This window comes from Cryptomeria japonica, chromosome 5, assembly GCF_030272615.1.
Source record: "Cryptomeria japonica chromosome 5, Sugi_1.0, whole genome shotgun sequence".
In the NCBI taxonomy this organism is placed as follows: domain Eukaryota; kingdom Viridiplantae; phylum Streptophyta; class Pinopsida; order Cupressales; family Cupressaceae; genus Cryptomeria; species Cryptomeria japonica.
Window position 1 is genome coordinate 611,454,393 of NC_081409.1, and position 17,361 is coordinate 611,471,753.

A 17,361-nucleotide genomic window follows, 5' to 3' on the forward strand; every position below is an offset into this window, starting at 1 on the left:
GAATCCTCGTGAAGCCATCCAGTGCGAAGCTTGTCTTTAGCTTTCGCTTGCAACCTTTTTCTGTATCTCTTATGACTTGTCAGGAAAGGATAGGTTGTCACCATGCAAGGGAGATTGCACTGCATAATCCTTCATACTTTTCAGCTCAGGCGATAATAAGAAGTTAGTTTTTGATTAAAACGTTGATAATTTAATGAAATTTGGGAAGAAAGAGAAAGGGGGTAGTGTAAATGGAATGGCGTTTCATTATGGAATGTTCATTTTATAAGGATATCTGTATTCAATATAAAAATGGTTTGAAGGTTGACAACATGTATCAGTTATTTGAGAAAGATAAGATTAATCAGATATCAAAATTAATAGTAAGAGATGGACATCGAAAAAAATGAGAAAATAAATTAAAGATATAATTCTCGATCTCCCCGTAAAAATCTTTCATTTATCCAATGAGAAAAAGAGAAGTGAAAGATTGAATATTCCTGAAAGAAAAAGTTGTAGCAATATTGAATCATCTCTGGTTTAGACCATTCCGACAGAATTCTCATTATCAATTTAACATGTACATATAACTGTTTATGTATTCAAACATTCTCATCTTTTTTAACTAAGGCACTGGAGAAAAGGAAGAAAGTTGCAACCTAGACTGAAAAGACATTAACTACAATTGAGCAGGCACACAGGCTGTGGCGAAAACAACATTGTGCCCTTTCCAAGTGAGCAGCAGATCATCTTCTTCTTTCTTGAGGCCCCATCCTGCAGCATGTTCATCTAACATGGCCTTCACTTCTGCAATGGTGTCTTCACTGAATGGAATGCTTTGAAAATGGGCCTTCTTCATTCTTTGTGCCCATTTAGCTCTGGATTCAAGTCTTTCTATCCTCTGGTGTCCCTCAAAGGCAATTATGTTCTCTATCTTGTATCCAACATCACCTTCATATTGCTGCCTTTGTTTGCTATCCCTGGGAAGAAATGTGTCCAATGCATCAAATGGGATCCATAAGTAATTGAAGGCAGATTTTAGCCTTGAAACTAAACTGGCGCAGGTGAGATTGCAATCCTCATCAACAAGGGTAACTATTGTGGGCTCAAAGCTCCTGATTATTCTTAGAAAGTCGTCCCTTTGGCACGAGGAAGATGACGAAGAAGAAGAATTAGAGCTTGCAGATTCTGCAGTTTCATCTGGTATATAGTGCATTCTTATTTGACAATTGACAACCAGAGCCTCTCCCTCTCTCAAATCCAGCAAAGAGGGCTGGAGTTGATCTAATATGTTTGGGAATTCCTCATTGGGATTTTGGGGAATTAAGGCCCTAAACTCAAAGGGCACATTCTTGGACCTTGCAAAGTTGGATAACCTAGTACCCAATTCCTGGTATGACATGTCTAGCAATGGAGGAACAGGAGGCCTGGTACAAGAGACTGTGAGTCTGATAAAAGGAGGCCCTTCTGGCCTTTTGGATAAGGCATCAATCAACGTAGGCCATTGCATGCAATGAGTTATCCCAAAGTCCAGAATGTGAATTGCTGATTGACCCTCCACTGCTTCTGCAATGGCACCATTTGCTGCTGAGAATCCAAATCTGTGCCATGGAGTGAGGTCCACAAACCCTGCAAGCTCAATAACTGATAGCTTCTTGCTTGACACACCAGCTGAAGGTGGTACTGCATCCATACCCATTCCCTTGGGCACGATATTAGTGTTGCCCATTTTTGCAGCCCTTGCTACAAGTGCTCTTAAGAAACATGAGGTCACCCTTTGATTTGGGTCTCCCTCTGCAGATGCAATGTTATTCAGAACCCACATTATCTGCTGGGCCAACGTAACATCATTATTCTCTAGAGCACTTCCACAGTGCACCAGCAGCTGCTCCATGCAATTGGCATCATGGCAAGCTCCGAGGTTCCCCATCCCCTTGGCTATAGACACCCCCAACGATGGCCAACTTTGATCCTGCTCACCCTGTGCACTACTGATTGCAGTAGTGTATTCTTCATAGTAATGGCTATAATTTCCACTTGGAATTTTATCACTACTCAGACCCACGGGACTCATTGATTGAACATGGTCAACATCTTTCAATTTTGAAGGATTCTTGAGCACAAATTGATTATCCTGGCCTAATGGATTATCGTTTGCAAACTGCATGGAATGCATTGTCCCAATTGGATTCCCATCCATGTGTCCCTCGAGACCCGAGGAAGATAGATGACCAATAAGTGTATTAGCACTCTCTGGTGCAGATAAACCCCAACTCATTGGGCTGCTAGTCACCTGAAAGGGGTTTAAACCTTCTGCTGATGCATCATTATCATTATCGTTATCATGCATTGCAAACGACCTATATTCCTCCTTCATTCTTTTATCAGAGAATGGCATTGGTGTGTGCCTAGAAATGTGAAACTCAGTCTGATGACTAATACCCATAATGTCCAGGTTGCCTTTCATGGCAGTAGTGGGCTAAATCTCTTCTGATTCAGCACCTTGATACTGTAGTCACTATCTTGACTCATATTTTTGCCATGACTCCCAGTTCATTGCAGGCTCCCAGCATATGGAGAACAAGATCCAACATTATCTATCTTTGGTGAATGGAAATATATTACTGTGGGGCAGCTGTTCTGCAAGAAGAAAGATCATTCCAGGCTTGACAGATTTGCAGAATTCTCCATTGGAACTGCTACTGTTGATGGCAATAAGTCTGCAAATCTTATTTTTTCAGCCCACTAGAGATAAAGTGGATCACATACATGATAATATCATTGACAAATCAAAACATTCAACTTCATCAATTTTGGTATACAATTCTAATTACTTAAAACTACAACAGAAATGGAGCCAAAACATAAGCAATTCCTATCCCAACAATCACATACATTTCAATCCATCTACCCACAAACCATTAAACCACAAAGGATATATGCATGAAGCTTGCATATGAAGGACACTAGTACAAAATAGAATTTGATATAGTGTATATATATATACTTACAACAACAACAGTCTTCAAGAACGAATTCCAACAATGATATCCACAATGAAAATGTACATATTGCTATAACACAAGTAGGGCTGCTATCCCATTAAGCTACAATACAGTCTTTTGAAAAGGGATATTTTGTCAACACTTCAAAGAGTCAACTGAGGGCAGAAAGGAAAGAAAAGGTTTCATGGGCACTTACTGTTCTAATCCACATCCTCCCACCCTTCGTTGATCAGGTAATAACATGAACAGAACCAGCAAAAGTCCTCTCTACACAACCCCAACATCAAAATTCTTAGTTTCCCTACACAAGAAGCCTCACTGAGCTTTATAGACTTATATATAGACTCATACCCACACCTCTGATCCAATCATCCAATCCACTCCTCCACCCAACCTTATTATATCATCTGCCACACAGAACTCTTCCTAATACAACAGACAAGATTTGCCCTAAAGGATTATACTGCCTGCATAATACAACAGCCTGCAGACAATTGAATTGAGCAGAGCTTGTTGGAAGACAATTTTGAGAGCATTTTGTATTGGGTAACAACAAACCCAAATTAACCCACTTCTATGACGTTGTATAGCAGAGCAAAACCAAAACCAAAACCAAAAAGAAGCCCCTTGCACAACGAGGCCGCCAGTACAATACAACTAGAGGCCCACATTTTTCAAGAATAAAAACACCAGTTATCAATAAATATATGAATATGAAATGTGCTGTAAAGCCCTCTCCCTCCTCTACCACACTCTGATTCAACGAACAGGACAAAAGTGCTGAAAAAGATTGGCTGATTTGGACAATGATCAATTTGTTTTTAAAACTAATATGTTTTCACCGTATTCTTGAGCAGAGGCGCCGTGCACGTTAACACCCGTCTTCGCCGGCCACACCTTTGTCCCATCTGTGTCATCTTCGCACATAATTATAATTATGTTGTGATCCCTCCATTCCTTGGGACTGCAGATTTCTGGGCTTATATACACTCTTCACAATCATGTGATACTTCACGTGCATTCCTGCATTTATTATGTTTGTTCCTTTGTTGTCCATCTTTATCTTTCTCCACCTGCTTATTGTTTAATGCCACCCTCTTCAATGAAGTTTCTTAAGCAAGTTCCTTTTTAAGCATATGTGGGGGCCATCACACTGTGTGTGTACCCGAGTGAAAAACAATGCCTGTTAGAGGATTAGGGTTAAGGGTTAGGATGTCTGGATCAACCACCATCCTTAGAGTATGAATTTCACTTTCTAGAGATGCAGTCATATCAATGCCATTATAAAATAGGCTTTAGGCTTAATAAGCCAAAAATGTGAATGCTGGGTAGAAGTTGAATCGAAGGAACGTCTGACACGCTGAGGTTGATGGGAGAATGGGAAATACTTAGGTCACACAGAATTGTTAAAATAAATGGAGGAATAGCATTTCCATTTGGGTTGGGAGGATAAAGATTTGAGTATGTTATTGTAATTGGATATATAAGTTTCATTTTTTGTAAAGAAGGTTTTATATCATTTATAATATCTTTTTGTTATTCAATGCGGGAGTATTTTGACTGAAAGCTAAGGATTGAGGAGTATCATTTCTATCTAAATTGTATGGAGTATGATCATAACCTTATCATACAAGGTGTTGGGAATATACAATTCTAACCTCATCTTGTAAATGGTTGGGGCCGCACAATCCTAACCTCATCTTGTGAAGTATTGGGATCTTGTTGAGTACTTCAACTAAGAGCTAAGGACTAAAGGGTATCCTTTCCACTAGAGTTGTCTAGAACACAAGCATGACCTAATTGTTTCATGTGTTGGGCAATTGAGGGGGGCCTTGTTGAGTACTTCAATTGAGAGCTAAGGACAAAAAGGTATTCTCTTCGCTAGAGTTGTCTAGAGCACATGCATGACCTCATTGTTTCATGTGTTGGGATCTTGCTAAGTATTTTGGCTAAGAGCTAAGAGCCGAGGGGAGGTTTGTTGAGTACTTTGAATAAGAGCTAAGGACTAAAGGGTATCCTTTGTGCTAGAGTTGTATAGAGCACAAGCATGACCTTTCTATTTCATGTGTTGGGGTCTTGCTAAGTATTTTGGCTAAGAGCTACGAATTGAGGGGTCTTTGTTTTTCCAAAGTTGCCCAAGGCATGACATCGACCTCATCTCTTAAGGTGTTGGAACCTTGCACTCAACAAGACTTGATATGTAGTGCACTCATTCAAAACTATTCAACTTCACCCACAAATCAAGAACCCATTGACAAAGCTTATTAATTTGAATCAAATTAGTGTTAAAAAGCTATTTATTTAAAAAATTATCCATCATACAAAATTTATAATGTATATTCTTAGATACAAGAAATTATCAATTTAGTTCAGCTTAATATTGATAAGAAAAATATCTATTTTGCAAGATTTATCCTTTTCTTTTTCTCCAAAATAAATTTATGGGGAAGAGATATAGCTTACAACTAAGATGATGTGGATATGTGAACCAAACACACAAATCAACTATTTTTTATAAACATTTCTTTCTAAAAATTTATAAATAATAATAATTATTTTTAGGGATAACATCAAATGATACATCAAAATTAGGTTTTATATTTTATATTATGTTTTTAAAAAAATAATTAAAAAAATATTAAGTTTTTGCATTTATTATTTACATTTAAAAAAATTATATTGAAATATTTTTTAAAATGTCATATAATTTAGAAGAAATAGTTGGCATTGGTATTAACTTATATGAAGTATGTGTTTATGTAAAATTTTAAAATTAAGGTGTTGGGACATTGTTGAGTACTTCAGTTGATAGCTAAGGACTAAAGGGTATTCATTCGCCAAAGTTGTCTAGAACACAAGCATGACCTTGACATTGTTTCAAGTGTTGGAGTCTTGCCAAGTAATTTTGCTAAGAGCTAAGAACTGAAGGGTATTTATTTTGTCAAAGTTGCTCAAGGCATGATCTCAACCTCATCTCTTAAGGTGTTGGGACCTTGCACTCAACAAAACTTGATATCATGTAGTGGTCTCATTCAAAACTGTTTAACTTGATCAACAAATCAAGAACCCATTGACAAAACTTATCAATTTTAATTAGATTAGTGTTAAGAAAAATATTTATTCAAAAAAGTATTTGTTGTATATAATTTATAGTGTATATTATTAGATACAAAAATTATTGATTTGGTTCAACTTAATGTTAATAAGAAAAAAATCTATTTTTCAATATTTATCTTATTTTCTATATAAATTTATGGGGAAGAGATATAGCTTACAACTAAGATGATGTGGATATATGAAGTAAAGGCACATATCCATTTTCTTTTTTTTTGTATAAACATTTCTTCCTAAAAGCTTATAAATTATAATATTTTTTTATAAGATAACATCAAATGAGACATCAAAATTAGGTTTTCTATTTTATATAATATTTTTAAAAATTACTAAATAAAAAATTAATTTTTTATATTTTATTATTTACATTCTTAAAATGTATATTAAATAATTCTAAAAATAGCATACAATTTAGAAGAATTAGTTGGCATAAATATTAACTTATATGAAGCAGGTGTGGATATAATATTTTGGAACCAAATTTAAAATTATTTATTTGAAAGCATAAATTCATAATTAGAAATTTTCACTTTCTCATTTAATGTTCCAAATAAAAGTGCATGTTTATACCTTTTGGATGGATGAGTCATAACAAGAAGTTTCTAAGGAGAGTTGAAGTAACTACAATGAAGAGAGAATTTGAATCAACAAGTAGATGTAGTGATGGCACCTTATGTGGTCAAGTGGCACCTAGATACATTTAATCAAAGTAATATCGTATGTTATTAGTAACTTAGGAATTAAAAATATTTGCTTAAGTAAGCTTAATAAAAGAGGTGTAATAAAATAGTACACCAATACCCTTCTTAAGTGCAATTTGAGATGGAATAGAAATAGATTGAACAAATAGTTTCATGTTAGATACCCATATACAAAAAAAATTGAAACAAATATAGATAACCTTAACAAAGGAAATAGTAGAGAGGAAGAATTAGGTAACCCCTAAGAAATAAGATGAAAAATGTTGAGAGGAAGGATTAGGTAACCCCTAAGAAATAAGATGAAAAATGTTGAAGGAAATAGCTGCATAATAATGACTATTTGGTAAGTCCACTTGCATTGAGAAATGTGTCACTCTTTTAGAAGAAAAAACTCTTATGTTGTATGTATGTTAAATTCAGATTACTTGTAAGGTGGAATGAAAAGAGTCAAAATGATTACTCATACAAAATGTTCATGTTTTCTCACACCTATAAAGTTGAATGATAGAAAAATAATGTGGCCCACTTTTTAGTACAATTGTGACACCAAAATTAATTGTCTTCACATTTTTTCAAATTGTGCCAAATGTACCAAACAAATGGTAATTTAAAGATGATGTATAGTAATGAGTTTTGACATTTTTAAGTAGATTCAATCTGTAATATATATTTTTAAAATTTAGAAAATTATTTATATCAAATTTTCAATCATTTTAATTTTTCCTATTATTTTTCATTGAGTGGCATTTTACCTTTCCACATAACTTTATTACAAATAAAATATATTCATTATTTCTTAGAATTAGTTCACCGACTTTAATGTCCAATGCATAATTATTTTTTTATTTTTTATTAAATATATAAATTTTTTTTAATTTGTGAATTGAAACTAACAAATTTTTTAGACATATATTTTACCATCTCATATTCTGCTTAACATATATATTGAATTTTTTTTTTTCTTGTTTCATTAAAATAAAAACATTCATATAGAGCATAATACATTTTATATAGATCTTTCTAAAAATATTTTTTATCTTTTCCAAACAAAGGGGTAAAAAATTATTTAATCAAAGACCAATAAGAATAAAACAAGTCATCTTAAAACTAACCCCTCTAGGGACCAACTCACTAGCTTAGCAAGACACTAGAAAGAGAAGGGGAAACTAACCCTAGAAACCCAACACCTCATACATAACCATGAAAACCGTCACCAATCAATTGTCTAACCTTTGGGAACACTCAAATGGAATATGCTCCCAATCCCCAATATTCTAATTATCCATATGCTTTGAGGCCCATTTGACCAAGCAATCAGCTGCCATTTTCCATTCCAAAGGGATGTGGAAAAAGGACACAATCAAATATAGAGCACAATTGAATAGTTTTTCTTGCTACCAAGGCCATCTGCCAATTAAATTCATCCCTATTCTTCTTATTCAATGAATTTATCAAAATTTATGAGTCTGTCACATAAACAATCCTACTCCATCTTAGAGAGCAGCCCCTCTCCATGGCTACTAGGAGAGTAAGGGCTTCCATAAGATTATTGAATTGATGACCTTTGTAGATGGAAAAGAAGAAATGAACAATACTTGAACTATTTCTCCAAACTCCTCCAATCCCTATGTGCCTTGAATTACCTCAAGAGGAGTCATCTAAGTTGATCTTAAGGACACCCTCAAGCAGTGGATACCATCTACTATCCCTTTCAAATTTCTTAGTGATAATGTGCCTACCATAAAACATAGAAAACCTTGGCCTAGACCTAGATAAACCCATCCTTTGCATCACCTCCACCTCCCTAGGCTCTAGTGGCCTAGACAACTCACACTTTGCTTGAATAGTCTCTTTAATCACACCCAAAATCCTTTTCCAGAGATGCTGAGACCCCATCTTTTTAACTTGAAAGAGTCTACAATTTATTTCTAGTCATATATGCTAAATGATGTATGAGGTTGTAGTGTCCAAAGTTACATACCCCTTTGTAATTTGACCTACATTTTTTGTAACCACTTTGGTGTCCATTCCCCTAGCACCTGAGTAGGCTCACTTCAGCCCTTGTATCAACCTTTTCCCTCTCAGGATTCTCAAGACCCCCCCTTTCTAGTAGTTCCCTCGTGGTGTTAGTCTTGTTAGTCGTGTGTTTCCCTTGTCTCCTACCATTTTTTAGAGTGATTCATTTGGACACTAGTGCGCCATGCATTTGTCTTGTAAAATCTCAACGTTTGAATGTTGGTTCCGAGCATGCCTTTCCACTTATCACTTACGCATGTTGGTGGAAATGACCCCCAATCTTTCAAACGGCTCACCAGCCCTATTTTCCCTCCTCTTCTCTCTTTTAAATCCATCTTCTCACTTCTTTCAAGCTCTCTAGTTCCTCCATATAATCTCTTTGGTTACCTTGGCTCTCACAACTTTCTCTTTCTCTCTCTCACTTGCTACAATAGTCTCTAATTTTTTACATCACTCTCAAGCTCTCACAATATTATTTTAGAACTCTCTTGGCTTTCTCAAGCCTCTTTGGTAATATCTATCTATTTATTCTGTCTTTGTGCATCTTAGGATTTATCACATCCCTCTTCTATCATTTATCATTTATCATTTATCATTTATCTTTATCATTTATCATTTATCATTTATCATTTATCATTTATCATTTATCATTTATCATTTATCTTGCATTTATCTTTTATTCTATCAATCTATCTGGTTGTTTGTGGAGGTGGAAACACCAAAACAAGGATTTGACTGAGGCAAGTCCCCAAGAAGCCCCAAACATTTATCCTTTCTGGTTTGTGTGCAGGTTGCATTAGAGAAGATTTATTTGGCTGGAGACTTCATATCGTGGACTGGTTGTGAGATTAACTTCTTCCTTTCCTTTATGGCTTTCAGTCCATTTATATAATCATTTTACCTTATTTTATATACATTTATCGTATTTAAATTAATCTAAAACACATATCTATTATATTGTGACCTTATGTGTGAACTTTGCATTCTATTACAGGACAATAGTGCATCGCACTATTGTCCATAATTTGTGTGTTTCCTTGTGTAGAGAGCTATTAGAGGACGTATGAAGACATACTACATCTTGAGTGGAGAGGTCGGTTAGTGAATCTTAGAGAGGTTGTTATCCGCTTGTCAAGGAGGTTCATTTGTCCCCGTCTACAGAGGGGCCAATATTCCAAGGCATCTAAAGAAAAAAGGTCCTAGTACAAGGTCTCCCCAAGCTATTCCAAACATAATTGAGGGAAGTAACATGAACACAATCTTGCTTTCGAACCCCCCACCAAAAGTGACAAATTTCTTTATAAAAAATAGAATTTAAAGAATAAATGAGGAACACATTCCTCACTATTATCATAGAGAACACATTTAGGCAATCGTTGGAAACCATGCTTCTGCAGATTTTCCCAAGGCACCTATTGCATGTGACAAGACAAAGAATAAAGTTACACTTAGGCCAAGAAAAATTGTTCCTAACATACCTCCACCAAGGAACCCCTCTCCACCATACTTGTGTTTGTCTAGTTCTTGATACCCAAAGGCAATAGAATACACTCTCTTAGGCTTGGGGGTTTAAGCCAAAATATCCCTTACCCTTATAGAACTACACATTCACCTAGCTATAATCTAAGATAACTCTTCTCTATGTGCAATTGAACCCCCTATGGCCATTCATAAGACTTCTTCCACCTAAAAACCTCCACATTCCTTAATGTCTTATAGCCTTGAATTACTCAACATTAGATGATCCAAACTCTAGGAATATAACACTAAGATTCCATAAGTATGGAGACATGGAAAAATTAGGGGGAGAGATGTCTTAATAATCTTGCCAAAAAAGAGCCTCTAATCTCCTATTACATATCCAAAAAAGATCATGCTTAATCAAGTTGGCTCCCCTTTTAAGAGCAATCCAAATCATAGAACCTTTTCTCTCCAAAAAAAATTCTAGGTACATTCTTACTCTCCAAACCCTTCAAATATTAAAGAGAAGATCATAGCCCAAGCTTGGTCCTGATTAGTACACAACCTCTAACAAAATCTTGTCTACTAAAGTCTATCCAGAGAGAAGAGCCTAACATAGACGAAGACCTCCCTACCCACTTGATAAAACTCCATTTAGAAGACTCCAAAGACCCACCCCAAAGGAATTCTCTAGAGATCTTATCTAGATGCCTTATGAAGCTTGAGGGAACAACTTGTGATAGACACCTATAAATGAGAATAACTTTAAGAACATATTTGAGCAAAAGGACTTATAATGCAAAGAGATCCACCAAACAGTCCAATATTTGACCTTAACCTAGAACTTATCCAAGATATTTTGTCAAGTCCCACTAGGTAGGTGTTTGTAGATAGAGGAATGCCTAGGTACACAAAAGAAAGAATTCCAATTTGAAATCCAAGAACCCAATCAATCTTGTTCTAAATAAGAAGTAGGGTAAAAAAAAAAATAGAAGACTTTCCTATATTGATTATTTGACCATAGCCTACAAGGTGGATATATAAAGTATGTCTAAAATTTATTTCCTCCTAAACATTAGTAGTTATCATAAAAGTTGTATCATCAACAAATTGAAGGTGGGATTGAGGGGGCAATTCATTACCACCCATTAACAATACCATGTATCACCTGGGGTTTTAGGAATCGTCCTAGACCTTCAACCATTATGATGAAAAGAAAGGGGGAAAGAGGATCCCCTTGCCAAAGACCCCTTGAGACACCAAACAAGTTAGTAGGCTCACTATTAATAAGAATTGAATAAGAGGTAGAAGTAACGCAATGAGGATCACCCAACAATCCGTCCAACCCCAAATCCAAAGGATTGAAGAACCTTCTGAAGAAAAGACCAATTAAGGTTCCCAATAATATGCTTTTACCATATCTAGCTTGAGAAATATATCCTTCTCCTTGGAATTATCTATGAAATGGATGGATTCAGTTGCAATGACGACTCCATCCAAGATTTGTCTACTAGCCACAAAGCATCCCCATTTTTTAGAAATAACTTTTCTCAACCATGCCTGGAGTCTCTCCACAATAAGTTTATAAATAACCTTGTAGACCACATTACTAGCACAATTGGCTTAAAAAGATCTAGAGAGTTATCTTCTCTTTTGGGAATAATAACAAGAGAATTTTCTTTCATTACTTTCAACAATTGCTTGTTGTGTTGTAATTCTTGTACAACCTCTAATAAGATAAATTTAATGATCTCCAAAAATTCTTGAAAAAAAATCAATTAAGAATCAATCAGATCTAGGAGCTTTTCCTTTCTTTATCTAGAAGACAGTATCCTCCAATTCTTCTAAATAAATGGGCATGGTAAGCATATATTTCATATAATTAGAGACTACAAAAGGAATTCACTAAATGAGACTTTCTTCTTCCATTGTAAGAAGATAATACTCCTTGAATAAACATGAATAAAACTTAATGGCTTCCTTCAAGATATATTGGAAAGAAGTTAAATGATCCCCTTGGGAAGAGATGAGAGAAGAGATCAAATTTCCATGTGTCTCCTAACCTTGATAGAGTTAAAAAATAAGATCATATTTTTGTCCCACTTTTGAAGCCAATCTACTCAAAACTCCTACTTCCAAAAAATTATTTCCAAGCCTTAGATTCCTATAATGGATCCCTCTATAGTTGCACAGTCCTTGTTTCACCTAATAATAACATCTAGATAATTTTGAGTAGCCCTTTTAGCCATAGAGATATTTCCAAATCATTGTGTATTCCACTTCTTAAGCTAAAAACTCATAAACTCTATTCTCTTCACAAAAGAATGTGTAGCAATGCCAAAAAGAGGCTTATCTTTGTCCCACCATTTAAACACAAGGTCCTTCAAAGTAGGCACCCACAACCACATAAATTGGAAATAAAGATAGGATTCTTAGAGGCACCATACAAAGAGGTTGTCAATTTGATAGGTCAGTGGTTTGATCCTGTCCAGTCTAAAATTTTAGAACTGGTAGACCAATTGCTACCAATGCAAAAGGTAAAAACTAAAAATATATCCACTCTCATAGAAATGGAATCCTTGCCACATCTTCTACTACTTTAGGTAAATATTCTTTTACCTAGATTGATGTTGAAACTGGGTTCAAGAAGTGAATTCTATCTTTGAACACTTGAGAAGAGGACTCTAATATACTCACACCACCCATCTTTTCTTCAATGCCGATATTATAATTGAAGTCTCACTAATATTAGAGGGAAATAAGGAGCTTACGATTGGACATACATTTAATGATCCTAGAGTCTAGATTGACCAAGAAGATCATTCAAAGTGTAGACATTGGAAAATAAAAAGACTTTTCCAAAATCAAATCTAGAAGCAACCATTGACATAAAATATCTTTTAAAAATCCACCATAGAGGAGAAATCTTGCATGGATCCCATAAAAGAAAACACCTCCATCATTTCCCTATTCTCCAATAACTTAACATTGACCTCTCCCCCAAACTTTGGAGGTAGTTTTAGACATACCCTTTGGACTCTTGAATAATCATAACATCTAGAGACTACACTCAAATCAGCTCTTGAACAACATCATTTCTAGGCATTCTATTCAATTTCATTGCATTCCATGGGATCTCTATTATTTTTGAAAATTAGAGAAGTGGGAATCAACAACCTTTACTATACAAGACTCCACCAAAATTTCATCCATCAATGTCATTTTATCCTTATCTTTCATCCTCACCACCTTAGGGGGCCTCTCTGGGCCCCCCTTTCTGAAGTTCTTTGTTGCATCCCAAGATATGGAACACTACTACTACCTTTTGTGGGAGTTTGACCCTCATTTTTCATTGGAAAGGCTAGCGTATCTAGGCTTGAGGCCTATCCCATATTTTAATCTAGTTGATTTTATTTCTATTAGAGACACACAAACTTGATTAGTGTACATTTGTGAAATAGGAATCTCATCCAACCTAATATGCAAAATGGCAACCTCTTGAGATGTGACCTTCTCACTCTCCAAAATTCATCCCCTTGTTTGGATTCATGCATTTTATGCCTCATTTTTATCAAAGTCTTTCAAGGCCTCAAAGCAATTGAATAAACCCTTAGCCTAGCTATCTTTAAGAGTTCTCTTCTTCCCTCTACCTTTGTTGCAAGGCTTCACAAGAATGAAGCTCTCCTTTTCAGAAATTTATTCCAACATAGGAGCCTTCATTTTATCTCTCTTTGATTCTTCATGAGAAGAAAAAATAGGAAGAGGACCCAACAAAATTAAATTTTGGGCATTTATTTTGAATATGACCATACTCATGGCACAACCAAAATTGGAATGGTAGCTCGATTCATTATCAATTTGTTGAACCTAAGAAGAGGATCCAAGCCAAATTTCCATGGAATCTAGAAAGAGATTATTTAGATTAATTTCAACAAAAATGGAGTAAAATTAATTACCTTCTTATCGTGCATTTTTTGTGAAGGCCCCACCAACTTGTCAAGAGACATAGTAATCATTTCTAGAATATCATTTCTTAATAATTCCAATGAGAGTTGAGGGAGATGAACCCATATAGGAATCCTTGATGGCATCTCCTCCACTAGATTGAAACCTACATGTCACAATTTAACAAACAATCCAGCTTGAATGTAGAAATAGAGACCTCCCTCAAAAGTTTTATTGTGATCTTCCATGCAAGAAAAGACCACCATGAAGAAGCTATTATATACCAACATTATTTCCATATCTCTTCTAGATTCCAAGTTCTCCAAACCCAGGCCTTTAGGAAAGGAAGCACAACTCAAGTACCCATAAATTTTCATATTAATATATGATCCAACATATATGTGACATCTTCTATAGTCAAATCGGGTTTGATTACTAAAATTGGATGGTCTTGGCTCCACTCTAATAAACCATTCACCTTCAAAAAGAGATATCCCCCTACTTAAGCCAGTATCTCTGCATTCATGGAACTATGTAGAAAATCAACTATATTTACATGTGTGGATAGGGACAACTTGTCCCATATCAATAGATCACAAAAATATGACTTTTGAAAACTACCCGACTCTCCAATTGAGTCCATAATAAACAAAAAATGGGATTAGCACCCCTAAACCCCTCACACTCCTCACATAGGATGGTATACACTAGTTAAATACCTCTAACCAAGCATACACAAGAGAAAAATGTAGCACACAAACCCCACACCCTTTTAAAAAACACATCCCAACTGCAAACTTGATCTTCTCCACCCAAAATTGTAATGTCCCTACCCCATGCCAAAAAACCCACATGCAAGTAGAAAAAAATTGTAGGAGGGGTCCTATGTGACAAGAGCTAGCATGCACTAGCCCATGCCCATGCTCAACACTTGTTCACAACTTCCTTTATTGAATACAATTAACAATTTTTTTATGCATAGAAAGGATAAAGCATAAGAATTATACCTGGGAAAATGAATTTGGAGTTGCACACCAGGGCAAGTAGTGGGAATGCTCTTAAGAGTTCTACAATGACTGGGACTTTCTTGTCCTATATCAGGATCAAAACCTTCGAATCTGATAGCATCCTGAATAAAAGGAGAATAGTTTTTCTCTTGACAAAACAAATCTTCTTCTTTTGTAGAGGTCAATATAGGATTTAGGGTCAAGATAGTTGCTTTCCTATTGAGATTGGAAATTTTTGTTCCATTTCTTTTCTCTTTGCTAATTCTTCAGAGAGATTAGCATTTTCTTCATCTTCTAGTTCTTGGATTTCCTCATTGGCTTGCTGAATTACTTGAATAAGGAATTTAGTACATAGTTTATGCCATAAGCGACGTGCCATAGTTCCTCCTATTGGGGCTTCAAAAAGATTTCTTTGAGGAAGTGGAATAGATTTCTTAGGATGAGAATATCTAGATGATGAAGAAGGGTTGTCATGCTGTCTAAGGAGAAATCTTTTCTTGTCTTCTAGTCTAGCTAGATCTTCCTTAGTTCTTTTCCATGTTTCCGGTCCCATATCCATTTTCTGGATAGTTTTCTCAATTCTAAGAATTTCTACAATTACATTGTCTAATTCAGACTGCTCATTTCCTCATTTAATCATTCTTAAAAAGAATGATACTTCGGATCCTTAATCTTCTAGTGGATCAATGTGAGGATGAGAATCATGAAATTCTTCTTCTAATTCTTCTTCTGATTGTTCTTCTTCTATGTCAAATAGAATAATATCATAAAGGTCAAATGCATATTCATCAATAAACAGATAATTATCTGTATCAACTCTGGCCTTCTGGAGCTTTCTGACTTTCCCTTTATGCTTTTGTTTATATTTATCCGGACATTTATTGGCATAATGTTCTCCTTTACAAATGTAACAGGTCGGTTTCCATTTTACTTTAAACTTATTTTTCTTCCGGAAGAAACCTTTTTTCTTGGAGAATCTTTTGTATCAATGTTTTTGTTTCTGATAACCCTGTTCCCTAGAGTAACCTGTGCAACTTTGGTCTTTACATTTTCTTTTGTGTTTTTTGACTTTGAATTTGTCTCTGAACTGGAAACCTGAAGATATCTGTTTATAGGTAGAGGGAGCAATTAGAGGCCTAATCCTCTCTATTTCTTTTTCCTTTCTCAAATCATTACCGATTTCCTCATTGAGTTCTGTGAGGAATTGTACTACTTGTGGGTAGGTAAGTTCTTCAAGTTCTCTGCCCCCATGGGCCAAGTTTTCAAGAACTTTGTGATGATAATAGCTACCTATCCCCTTAAAGCTTTTAAGAAACACAGTCAACATGACATCTTGGTTCTGTTCTTTTCCTGACCAATAGAAATTCTGATATTGATCATCACAGTATTCTTTGAAGTGGGAGAGATCATGACATTTATTTAGGATGAATCTATTATAGTGCATTCTTTCCATAGTATCTGTTCTTCCCACAAACATTTGGATTAATTGAGAATAAACTTGATCAATTCCAGCATTAATTAGATCATCTCTATAGGTGTCTTCTAGGCGATCTCATACTCTTCTAGCCATTCGGGTGATAGAATTCAGGGCTTGTTTAATAACATCAGCCTCTAGAACTCTAGTACTTGTTGCTAAATAATTCTAAACCCATGATCTCATTGAATCAATACTCCTCATATTTTCTATTTCATTGTATGTGTCAAAGTTGACAAGAGGAGGAGTCTCAGCCTTATAATTATGGATATTGTGGTATGGATCATGACTACTTCTGGCCATATTAAGTTTGCCTTGGTTTTCTCATCTTGAGTGGCATCTCTGGATTTCCCTAAAGCTAGATCCCAAACCTTTTGTATGGTTGGTGCAGGGATGTTCGTATCTAATCCTTTACTAGTATATTGTGCTTGCAAATAACTGGTTGAACCGGAGGGAAAGTTTAAGATTTTTTGTGGCTGAGGAGGTGTAATAAGAATAGCAGTAGTAACATGAGTTTTTAACTCTTTGGTTTGAGAGATCATTTGGTTTTCAAGATGTGGAGTAGTTTGGCTAATGCTTTGGGTAAGAGTGTCAATGTGCTGGACAGTTCTAACCATAGTGGAGACATCAGAATGAAGACTTTTAATGGATTGTTTGGT

At 35.4% G+C, this 17,361-nt stretch overlaps 1 protein-coding gene across 4 annotated transcripts; it reads right to left on the minus strand.

The window, feature by feature from the left end:
- Positions 1–474: 474 nt before the first annotated feature.
- LOC131065135 (scarecrow-like protein 32) lies at positions 475–3,683 on the minus strand. Of its 4 annotated transcripts, none has more exons than XM_057999549.2 (2): positions 3,181–3,683; positions 475–2,699 (listed from the first exon to the last, which is right to left on the minus strand). In XM_057999549.2, the coding sequence occupies exon 2, from the start codon at positions 2,444–2,446 to the stop codon at positions 659–661; it is 1,788 nt and encodes a 595-aa protein (XP_057855532.1). In that variant the 5' UTR covers positions 2,447–2,699; positions 3,181–3,683; the 3' UTR covers positions 475–658. The 4 variants fall into 4 exon arrangements, with proteins under 4 accessions (XP_057855532.1, XP_057855535.1, XP_057855536.1 ...); XM_057999552.2 differs by having other exon boundaries at positions 475–2,724; XM_057999553.2 differs by having other exon boundaries at positions 2,991–3,683.
- Positions 3,684–17,361: the final 13,678 nt, after the last annotated feature.

Bases quoted from the DNA above. Each gene is read 5' to 3' on its own strand.
- LOC131065135 (XM_057999549.2), bottom strand. From the start codon at position 2,446: ATGAAAGGCAACCTGGACATTATGGGTATTAGTCATCAGACTGAGTTT.